The sequence below is a fragment of the Lepeophtheirus salmonis genome, chromosome 14, assembly GCF_016086655.4.
Source record: "Lepeophtheirus salmonis chromosome 14, UVic_Lsal_1.4, whole genome shotgun sequence".
NCBI lineage: Eukaryota > Metazoa > Arthropoda > Copepoda > Siphonostomatoida > Caligidae > Lepeophtheirus > Lepeophtheirus salmonis.
In genome coordinates this window covers 10,621,109-10,634,022 of record NC_052144.2, presented here as the reverse complement: position 1 = coordinate 10,634,022, position 12,914 = coordinate 10,621,109, and the positions used below count along the sequence as shown (strand labels likewise).

General features: G+C 29.2%; 1 protein-coding gene across 2 annotated transcripts in view; it reads right to left on the bottom strand.

Moving 5' to 3' along the window:
• Positions 1-358: 358 nt before the first annotated feature.
• The window catches only part of LOC121129488 (lachesin), a 250,939-nt gene continuing 238,383 nt past the window's right edge, over positions 359-12,914 (bottom strand). For both annotated transcript variants that reach the window (XM_040725213.2, XM_071893404.1), the window contains one exon: positions 359-1,935. In XM_040725213.2, the coding sequence (XP_040581147.2) occupies positions 1,799-1,935 (137 nt within the window). In that variant the 3' untranslated portion in view covers positions 359-1,798. The remainder of the gene's footprint in view (positions 1,936-12,914) is intronic.

Sequence of the window (12,914 nt, the reverse complement as noted above, 5' to 3'; positions counted from 1 at the left end):
GGACCAACACCCTTAAGACTGGACTATACTGAACAAATAAGGACTTACGCAACACTAATCCTAAACCTAACAATTTGAAGTTGGTTTTTAGAGGAGATCAGCTACAATCAGCTGTGACAAGAGATGAGGGGCGAAGGAAATAAACAATTTTGTTTTGTTTATTTAATGTCTCATAATGTTACAATAAACCTACTATAAAAATTATAGACTGTTCTTTTCTCTGTCAGTGGGCAAACTTATAAAACCAGCAATGGATCAAATACTTATTTTTCCAATATATATACTTTTTTTTAAGGATAGATGCCTAATATTTTGACTACAAATAAATCATTATTAAAAATGTTAATGATACAAAGTATATAATAAATTTTTTATTCCAAAATCATACACTATTTTGAAAGAAAATAATTGAAATTACATTTAACAAAATAATAATTATATAATTTTTGTAACTTATGTTTTGAGTACATCAAAAATGAATTTTAAAGTAAACATTGGATATATAAACAACTATTAATCAATTATGGATATATGAAGCTAAAAATCTTCAATTAAGAAAAAATCAATAAATATACTTTATGCGTCAAAAATATATATTAATATGTAATTTTTAAACTTTAAATTGTTTTACTAGTATGTTACATATGTAGGTATGTAGGCGGGAGTGGAAAATTCATCACACTCTTTTCACCGACGGGCAATTCACCGTACGCAATATCACTGAGGGAACTCACCGTGAAAAGAACAAACATTTATTGTGATTCTTTAACTATTTAATTAATTAATTATAACCGATACTAATAAAAACAATACTACCAATAATATTCACTCTTATTTGGGAAACCAAAAGTTTGAAATTAAAATCAATGAATAAACAGGACATTAAATGTTTTGTGTAAATAATTCATTTGATTAACAAATGAGAAAACTAAAAATTATATATATTGTCCACAGACTGGTATTTCAAAAAAATATAAATTCACAGTGCCCTCTATTTGAGTAACATTCAACTATATTTTATATTAATTAATAGTATAATATAGGGAGTTTGATTACTTTGTCACAAGATGACGCCATTCTCTATTGCTTTGATTACCAACTATTAAAGGGACTGTCCTACGTCCGCCACGACTTACTTACAGATACGCGGAGCTAGAAAACTATGACTAAAAACATTATGAAATCCAAGCTCAAAGCAGCAAAGTTTATATCACAGAAAAATAATGCCACAGAGTAATTTGAACTTTCGATAGAAAATGGACTTTTTCATAATGCTTAAAATTTGATATCCAGTCAACTTTTAACTATATAGATGGCGCTTAAGTTGTTCTTTTTGTACATAAAACAGTCCTTATAAGTTGAAACCCCACATGTTATATTTAACTTTTATAAATTGTAACTAAATGTTGTTAAAAATGAAATTTGAATGGATATATTCATAAATCTTGTCACCAATCCTTCTACCAATGGAGTAATAATAATTTAATTCATTTTAAGTAAATAATCTAATTATGCTGATTCTGAACATAAATGCTAATTAATCATATTTTTGTTATGAATCACAATTAATTTGTTTCAAAAAATATTTTCCAAATATAAGTTCATTTCACGATGAAATTTCTTCCCCGGGAACTTTTCTCACCGTGGACCTTCTGCCGTGGAAAGAGCGCAATGCACTTTCCTGTTATCGTCTGTAGATACATATATATGCTTTAAAATGAAGTGTAACACTGAGTTAATTATTTGAAATTCATTGAAACCAAAGTATGAAATCAGAAATGTAATGAATTAATATTCATTACATTTGTATAGTTTCAATCAAAATAACTCCAGTTAGTTGCAAAACGGTGCTTAAAAGATGAATCCAATTATTTAAATGTTTGATTTTTGGGCTTGAAGAGAGGCTTACAGTTTGCCACGCGTCTGGATTTTTACCTATAAAGAGAAATATAAGTTAAAATTATTATTTACGATATCAGTACGCTACAAAGGTACATATTTCTAAACATGTTTTGCAATAACAAATATAAAATAAAATAAATATTATTAAGGGAATTAAATTATTGAATTAGGCAAAGCCTCTATCCCAAACAATATACAAATGCTGTCAATTTATTTGATCCTTAGACATGTGTCTTACTAACAGTAGTATCTGACATTGCCTTTGATTATTAGGCATTGACGAGAAGACAAACTGTGATTTATTATATAAATAGTAACTCTATCAAATCCTCAGTATACTCTACGTTTTTCATAAATACATTCATAAGTTATTATTGAATACTTAGATGTTATCTCCTCAAGATTGAAATTATAATGATAACAGTTGGAGAAAAAAGAAGAAGAGTCAACTTATATTTTATACAGGCCTATATGGTAAAGAGTTGCATAAAATATGAGTTAACCATAATATCTGTACGATTTTATTTCTTTTTACATTACATTTGTATATTTAAACAACATATATGTATTTGATATACATCAAGGAGCAGTGGTTTATACATATTTTCCTTCGCTTTTTTCTTTTAATATGACACGATGAACAATAGGTAATAATACACTCTTTGTTAAATTAAGTTCTTTTCACATAATCAAATAGACCAACAGATAAACGCTCTTTGCTTAATTACTATAGAAGATAATACCAAATGCTAGGGACTAATTGCAAGTAGTTTGTTGTCGGTTTTTTTTTTTAAATCTAGGACCAAGATCTAGTCCCACTTGTCGGTCCTTAAAGAAGGTAAAATGGATCCTCCCTAACGTTTTCATTTTTAATTATTCATATATATTTAATGGAATGAACCATATAATTATTTTAATAAAAATGTGTCCTTCTAATGAATTATAAGCAAAAAATTACTATTTTTTGAAAGATTCATGCAATGTCTCTTAATATTAGATTAAATAAAAAGTTCTCAGCGTTTTTCACGGTATGTCTTTAGTGAGTTATATCTCAGGATTAATACATTGCGTCAAAAAAGTTTGGAGTATTCTCAAAGGTTAAGCGTATACATACAAAAAGTTCAAATACAGTTTTGTGTTTGGTGAATCCAGTTGTGTGTTACAGAGATCCAAAATAAAAGTAACAAAGAAAAAAAAATCGATACAGTCTCCAGTATCTCCATGACCAAGGTGAAAAGGCGGAGCAAGTGGCCAAAAATGTTTGTGCAGGTGATTGACCAGAAGAGGCCAGAATGGGCTAATGGAAAGGGTGTTTATTCGATTAAAATAACATCAGGCCAGGCCGCACAAACATTGTTTAAGGACACACCAAAAGCTCCAAGAACTTGGATGGGAAGTTTTATTGAACCGGCTGTATAATCCAGAACTTACAACAAAACAATTATCACCTTTTTAAGCATTTGCAAATTTTTCTTAATAGTACAAAGCTGGCCTCAAGAAAGGCTTGTGAAAATGAGCTGGTCAAGTTTTTTTATGAATAGGGACGAAGACTTTTTAAATCGCAGAATTATAAAATTGCCTTCAATTGGAGAAAAGTTATCCAACAAAATGACACATATTTGATCTAAATAGGGTAATCTTAACTATGTGAATTTTATTGTCAAAATATAGCGAAAAAACGCTCAGAACTTTTTATTCCACCTATTAGAAACTTATCGTATATATTTTCTTTGTTTTAATATACTATCAACACTTTTAGAAAACAATTAAGGTATTAACAGTTCTAAGACAGGACTGAACCGAATTTTATCGTGATCGACACAACACTAATAAACACTTGTTTACTTACGAATAATATAGGTTTTTCAGTTTGCTCATTCCCTATTGTGACTCTTTTGGAAAATATATTTATTTTTTACACTCTGGGCTATAAATAATTATTATCTGATTTGAAAGATCCGTGTTTAAAACCCATAGCTCATGACAATCAAGAATATTTAGAGAAGAAGGCAATTTATTTTTTTTTTTAAAAAGAAAAATGAAAGGTATTCCGGCTGAACATATCTAGCAGAGACTAAATTGTGGACTGGGTAAACTATTTGAGCTATTGAAAGGGGTGTCTTACCCTGGAAATGCATTTGATACAAACTGGAAAAAAATCTGGGACCTGGTGAAGTGAGAAAAAAAAAATGGAACGAATAATTTGATATTTAGTAATATCTGAATATTTACAAAACTGTACTAAATTTGCATATTATATTGGAAAATAAATTGATGGAACAGGACTTTTTTATGGTCCAATTGTCGGCTTTTTTCTTGCAGCTGGGCTCTCAAACGGTCTATAACGATAAATAATATTCAGCTTAATAGTTTTACTCTGTTACAAATAGTCGATGAGGATTATTAATTGCCAATCCAAAAGACAGTCGCCATAATCTTTCCGACCGATTCCTCGATTCAAACGAATGCCAAAAAGCAAGAAATAGACAGATCTGGCTGAAGTTGGTGTGGGTTCTTCCAAAAGATGCTACTAACTCAACATAACCTCGATAAGCGCCAGTAACGCCATTTTTCGGACTTTGTATGAACTTTTCAAAGAACCTTCGAATGTTGTCTGTATTCATAATAAATTTTGTCTTGGACCGTGTTAGACAAAGAAATACGTGTAAAATCTTTGATAAGAAAGACAGTTCTACTGATCAGAAACAAATATGAAAATTGAATGGTAAATATTGATTACTGCATATATGAAACATAAGTCTAACATAATTTATTAAAATGGTTTCTATTAATATTAATTTCCCTGGTTTTTTTTTTAGTTATATATATTCGTTTATCTGTTACAAATCATGATCCACTTTATTATTGATCTCATTCCTCTAATTTTTTTCAAAATATGCAAATTTTTAAATAATTATTTATTTAGTACACGTCGCTATGTTTTTTATGACGTCTAATGCATTTTTATTTTCCTGTTCCATCCCTTTCCAGTGTATTCCATGATTATAAAATTTCACAAAACCTTAGTTAAAAAGAGCTAAATTAAGGTATATTTGATAATAACTGCTAGAATATTAGTGTAAGTCCATGAAAAACTAAATATAGATGAATGAAAATAAATTTATAACTTTAACTGAAAACCCGTAGGAATGACAAATACAAACGTGTTAAAGAACTGGGGGTTCACAACACCCAGGAAAAGTTTTTAAATGTAACTACCTATATATGCAAAGTACCTATAAATATCTTAATACCAGTAAACCTTTTTTCCTTCCAAAGTCCCTTAACACCATTATTTTTTTATGTTACATCAATATCAATAAATCTTATTTAAATCTTTTTTTCATACAAGCATTTAATGTTTTTGGTGTTTCTATACCTATGTAAATGTATGTTTAGAGAGATTTCATAAAATTTATAAAATAACGAAATGAAAAAGTTTTCAATACTACGATGTTGAAAATATATAGGGTGGGGATTTTAAATCCGGAAATTTGAAGGATAATGTATAGTGCAATTTATTTTCCTAAATTAATTCAGCAATTTACAAAACTGTTTCTCTTATATGACGGAATCCATTATAGTGAAGTCAAACACTCGAATCAGCTTCAGCCATAGTCTCTAACCTCGACTTGAAGCTAGCGCAGACATTAATGAGGAACTCATTGTCTATGTTGACCATTGCCTCGAGCAAAGAAGACTACAAGGGTCCACTGTGTATCTATTTCACCTAGACGCCCTATACAAAGATTTCACAAAAAGATTCCTAGGTTAGATGGAGTAATTATAATGCAATAATTTTGACTTATACTTAATCAAAGCAACTCCATCTAGCCAATTAAAGGAACATTAATAAAAGAATGGAAGATTGTATTAGCCAGTTAGTTCGTCTTGGATGAAAACTTATGAGAATTCAATCTGTTCAATTATTTTTCAGGTAGTAATATGAAGGGGAGATTACATTAACCGGTCGATTGATTCATCTTGGATTGCTGCAATTCAAATAAACTCTTATTGCTGCAATTCAAATGAACACTTAGAATAATTTAATCCGTTCAATAAAGCCAAATAGTTACATTGTATAACTAATATTTTGAAGTAGCTATGACCTAGATATGTACATTCTATTCAAACATTGGATATACAACAGGATACTAATTTTTTTGGAGGTAAATTAAATTTCTAGTTGTTCTGTAGTTGGTGCATATTTTGAACGATCTTCACTTTAGGTAATTTAGGAATAGGTTAGTTTATTGACATCCCATCACACGTTTTATTTTCATACCATGACACGTTTTATTTTCATTCCTTGTGCGTCCGTGTAACGGACAGGCTCATACTGGTATACATACATATATGAACTCAAATATGTTTTATTTGAACAATTTTTTCTTATACTAGATAAATACTAAATAAGTAATACAAAATTTAATATATCGATACATGAAAAGCATATGATATGCAGAATGATGATATATATATATATATATAATACATAGATTGAAGACTTATATAGGACGGACAAGAAGCCCTATGATAAAATGTTTTCTATAAATTTGAGAGATCTACTATTACTCTTTCCATCATTGAATACACAAGTGTCCCACTTCCCCCATCGATGCAAAAGGGTTAAATACTAACAATTATGAAATACTTTCAAATGATTTCCCCTATTTTTTAAAAATCACATATGGAACGACATTCCATTAACTATGCACATGTGTATAAGTAGGTTTTTGTGCCGATGTAGACGTAAAATATTATTTTATGTTGCTATCATGCTCTAAACATCCTTAATTATCCACTACATTTTCAGCACATAATGTATACATATTCACACGAATGGAAAAAAGTCGAATGATAACATAGGCTCTAATATAATACTAAATGTTTTGTCAAATCAAATTAGAATACAATAAAAATGTAATATACAATTCCGTACAGAGCAATTAAGATATGGATCGTAGGACTTTGACTTACATTGTTAGCATGGATTTAGAAATGATTAATCACAAATACTAGTATAGTGGACCTATATAATGTGAAAATGCTTATGTTTTTCACATTAACGATAAAATACTTGAGAGATATTGTATGTAAACGACGATCTAATCATTTATCTATAGGAGGTCTCTGCATAACATGGTTTCAAACATCGCAGATTTCACATAAAGTAATATTTGAAATTATTCCGACTTCCTGTATAGTGCGGTATATTTCACTCATATTGCAGGTTTTGTATATTATGATAATATATTATTAAAAACTATATATTGAGTTAAACAGAATGTTTGTCGTCGTTGATGAGTTCTTTCATACTAGGGGGAAGGGACTTTCCTGTAAGTATTTGATTTGATACTTAAATCTGGGATTTATTAAATATTATATCCCAGCTTAGAATTAAAAGTTTTGGTAAACTTATTTATTATATAAACTTGCAATTAAAAAGGTTGCTGAATAAATGTTGGTTAAGTTCCGATTATTTAAATTATATATATATTTTAATGTTTCTATTGTCTTAATTCCTAACCAGTGCTGCCACTCGTAGGGAATTTAATCTGTCATAGAGATAAGTTATATTATTGAAGGAAAATAATTCCCAACACTTATCCCTAGGTAGGGATATTTTGTACCTACTTTTTCTTTTGTTACTACAAAAGTGAGTCCCCACGCAACCTCGTAGAAATAGTATCATAATTGTAAGAGGGAAGAGTTAGAATTAAGTGGCTCGGTAGTTTTGGTTTACCGGTGAATAATATGGGGTTGTTCGACAGAACATTCGTATAATGAATCTTTATCCACCCACTGTTACTATGAATCCATATCTTCTCATTTTAATATCCTAAGAATACGCTTTGATGTTCAGGGATCTCGAACCTTTGAAGCAAGATCTTTGTCTTACTCATTGTCTCTCATCTCCTTTAACGGGCGGATCATTCATTGTGGAGATACATTTGAACATAAACTCCCATAGATCATCACTTCAAAAATACATTAGTCGTTCAAGGTTATATATGGAATCCTCTTAAACTGATGAATTTCTATATAGATTTACAGCAAGAACAATCGAATAATAGACCCGATAAGGAACCCAGAGAGTTATCTTCCTCTATTCAAGGCTACTTCAATTTAAAACCTGAATAATATATTAATGATAAATTCACCTCTATTTTGTATTCTACTCTTTTGCAGGAGCCCTGATTTGTCCTTAATAAACATAAAAAATAAATTAGTCATCTATAACACAATGATTAGTGCTATCAATTTCATTTAGATGGTGGAACGTTTAATGTAAATATAAATCATATTACAGGAAAGAGGTTGAATTGAGTTACTCGGTAGTTCTAGTTTATCCCTGATCTAGATGGATTTTTTCTTCTGTAAATTAGAATATAGGTATCTACATCCACTCATTGTTCTAATGAATGAATTACTTTTCAATTGTATATTCTAGACACTCTCCTCCTACCTTAAATTTGATGTATAGAGTTTGGTGGAAGAAATCATGGCTGAATTTTTGGATATCATCTTCTTTAATTTTTTATAAAGATACAAATTAACATCAAGGATCGTGAAAGTGACTTCTAACCTGCCTCAAGAATGAATACATCCGTCACTCCAGAGCTATTTGTATTTCCAATGTATGAACTATTTCCTACCTCTGCTATTTTGAATAATAATAATTAAAGTTATTATATGACAACTATATCTTAGTTTGGAAAAACTACCTCAACATTCTACTCCCAGGACATTTATCCTCTGTTCTATTGATTCCTGAGACATTAATTTTCAAAGATCACCTTAACAATTAATCCTTCTCCATCCCTCTTGATTCGTTCTTTCTAATTAATTAATGTAGCTCTTTATAATAAAAGTATCTTTAATTGAAAATGAAATTTTTTGAAGCCACGGACTTTATTTATCGAAAGTTACATTTTAGTCTCGAGAACGGTGATTTGGCTACATAGCCAGAAACGACGAACACAACGGAAATTTTAGTAAAAGTAACTTCTTCATGATACTTTTCCTCTTCCATGATATATTTATATAATTTTATTAGCAGTGAAAATATCGTTTTCTAAGAATAACTCTAGGCAAGGAACTTTTGGAATATTCGTCCTGGAGGAAATAATGAAGTGATCTGGAGATATTCATGGAATCAGTTTCATAACTAAAATATAGCTCTCACCCTCATTCAGGACTGTATTTTTTCTTTTTTCCGGAAAAGAAGTCTTCGATCTTCCATTCACTTAGAATTCCATGGTATTTAACAATATAATAATTTAAATATTCGGAAATAAAAATATAGTAGTTTCTCTGCGGGCGTAATTTCAATATTTGAGCAATTTATTTTCAACGTCATTAATAAACAAAAACAGTTATGACGTAATGTATGCGTAGGGAAATGTAGGGATTTTTAGTACGAGCCCTGTTCCTAACCATACTAGAAAAACAAAGGAAAATTGGTAAAAAGTGGATATTGAAAAATAATTAATCCCATTTAAAGGGCTTTAGTACAAAAAAAAAAGTTCCTGTACAACGCGGATTTTATATAATGCAGATTTATCTTGATTCAAATAACTGCGATAAAAGGAGCCCCTTCCATAATTTGTGTACAAGTTCCGATGTCTGTAAAGTTGCAACTTGTATGGACAAACTGTACAAGCTACAATTTGTTCGCCTGATTTAATTGCAACATTGGTCATTCCAATTACCCACTATTAATTGAGACTATCATTTGATTTTGATCAATGCAAGTTAGAAAAATGTTTCAAAATCTCATACTGAACTAACTAAAAACTTAAGAGGTTGAATTATTATATAAGGAACATCTTATATAGGTAATAATTGTATTTACTCCATGAACCACCCTTACTTCTGGTGGCGATGAGTTTCCATTTTTACTTCTAAGAAAACAGTTCCCAATTATGTTAGAAATCAGAATGACAATCAATAAATCCCAAGGTCAAATATTTGAGCAAAATGCTGCATATTTACCAAAATTAGTATTTTCGATTAGTGAATTATATATTGCATTTTCAAGAATGTCATAAAGGGGTGCAGGTTTGATTATATATTCACTTTAAATGTACAGAAAACATCAAAAAATGGCTACAACCCCTCCAGCCCACCATTTGGGGATGCCCCTATTTTCTCTTTCATTTAAAAAAAGTTTAACTATCTAAATAAATCTTTAAAAAAAGTGTAGATGGGCAAAGTCATGGAATTAGGAGTAATGGCGTGATTTTAAAGAATCTTCACTTAATTTTTAAAGTACTTTTTGTAAATGTAGTCAAATTTATTTTAAAGAGGGATTTTTGATGAAACCTCCTTTAAGTTCTTTTTTTACTATGTACATATATTCTCCACACATACATACAAATTCAAGAATTTACGTTAGGCATCATGTATATTGAGTACTTTTCTTTGATGAAGCCATCATTGTCATCATGGAACTTACTTATTTTTGTTTTGCTTTTATAATGAATGAAGAACTAAAACTCTCAACTATTTTTGTCATTTCTTATTTTTGACATCAAAGAAATTATTTTCTTTGGAAAAAAATCAAGGTAAGAATCATTTTTCTTTATCTCCTCCAACAAACATATTGAAACAAAAACAAGAAAGAAAAATATGTGAGGATTTGGCCAGAGTATTATCAAAGATTCCATTGAAATTAAGGTAATTACAGTCGATAGTACTTTCCGTTTTAATTTTCAATGTGAACAAGAAATTATTATTTTTTGTTTTTGATAAGATTTCTATGATATGCTATTATATATTTAGCCGCCAGCACGAAATCTTTTTATAATGTTTTTTCTCAGAAGTGAATGTGAATAAATTTCTATTCTTCGACAAATTATCGTCAATTTGTACCTAAAAAATATTCTAATAAACCTTTTATTGCCAATGCAAATGTCCCTTTAAGTAGCCTAAATTTTCATTAGATGTCTTTAGTGAGCTATATCTCACAATTAATACATTACATCAAAAATGCTTGATGAATACTTAAAGGTGAAGCCTACACTTAAAAAAAGTTCATTTACAGTTTTGTGTTACAGCACTCTGAAATGGAAGTAAAAAAAAAGAGAAAATTCTATACATTCTTCAGTATCTCTACGTCCAAGGTTATTTTTTTTGTACCGTTTATGGTACAGTAAAACGGTGGTTCCAATGATTCCGTTCTAGTAATATGGACGTCAAAAATGTCTATAAAATAAATATTTAAAATTCTCAAAATGACGCGAAAAAACGCTCAGAACGTTTTACTTCACCTATTAATTCAAAAACCATATCGGGACCAATAAAGTCTCTTAAATAAAGTAAAAGTTCTAAACTATAGTTAAAATTCTTGCATATATTAAATCATCCAAGAAATTTGAATAATAAGTCTATAACTGAGTCAAATATGTCTATGAAATATTAGGATGTATATCAGGAGTAGTCCACAGGCTTAAAAATCTAAAAGTTACAATTTCAAATATAAATTTTTTTGGAAATAAATTTCAAATATAAAATTTTCCTCCGAAAAATTACAAAAGTCTGAAGGTATTCACAAAAAATAATAATTTTTGGAAAAAAAAATTCAAAAATCCTTAGCTATTCTCAAAAAATTAAATTTTTGGAAAAAATTACAAAAATCCAAAGCTGTTCATACAAAACTGAAATTTTTTGAAAAAAAATTCTAAAATTTAATTTCAAATATTAAATTTTTCCTACTAAAATTTCAAAAGTCCAGACTTTGTTTAGAAAAATCTAAAATTTTTTGGAAAAAAAATTCAAATACTAAATTTTACTGAATAAAATTTCAAAAATCCATAGCTATTTACAGAAAATTAAAATTAATGAAAGAAATACATTCGTTGACGTCCTGGAGAAAGCATTAAAACGTGTCAGTTAAAAAATAAATGTTTGACTAAATAAAATAAACCTTCTACATTTTAACAAATAAATTAGAGAAAACTTTCAAATTTCAAAAAACTTTTTTCCCAAATCCGAATTAGAAGAAATTTTCAATAATTGTTGTTTTTACATACTTTAAAGTTATAAATCAATTAATAATCATATAAATGACTCATTTTTGAGTTTACGCTTTATGTCTTAGAACTTCATAACTACTTGATCCATGAAACAACAATGACGCAACTAGTGTGTTGAGCTGAGTGCGTCATATTTTTGAAAAATATACATGTACATATCACATGGTTAATATTGGATGCTGAGTTGATAGTATTGATAAAAACAAAGTACTTAAGTATCTGTGTTTATAATTTTTAATTATTATTTGAATAATACATCAAATATTTTTTTAATTTTCTTAAAAATAATTATAATTTTGAAATCCATGCTTAAATTAAACCTCGAGTATAACTATATCAATAAAGAAGGTTTGTCTGTATGTTAGTTGTGGATGCAAAATAAGTTTGAGGAATAATGGGTAATCTCTTTAGTTGATAATAAATTTAACTAATAAACATTAAACATTGTATATCGAACACTTTTAAGAGACTAATAAAAAAAACTAGATTTGACCCATTTTGACCCAACCCAAGGTCTACTGGAGCAATATAACCGTTTTAAAGTCATGGCACCGAATTTCCATCCCATATTAAGCTTACTTCAACTCACTCACAACTTATGTAGCAACTTGTCACATAAATGGTAGAATTTGCCATTCTCAAACATTACATAATATATAAACGACCCCTAAATACAATTCTCATAGTTCATTCAAACAGATTAGTCCTGAATGTTACACAAACCCGTAAATCGGTTCAACTAAGACATGACGGGCCTTCAAGTTTGAAGTTAGTTCAGTTTGAGATTTGAAAACAAAGTTTTATTTCACTTATACTTTTCTAAGAAAATACACTCTTTGAAGTGTCAAAATGGTCATTCACATATTGTAGATAGTCATGATTTCTTTCATTGTACAACAGTAGAGATTGCAGGATATGCACTAATGTTCCAGAAGTCAAACAGAACCTTTCTCATGTTCGGTCTCTTTCTTC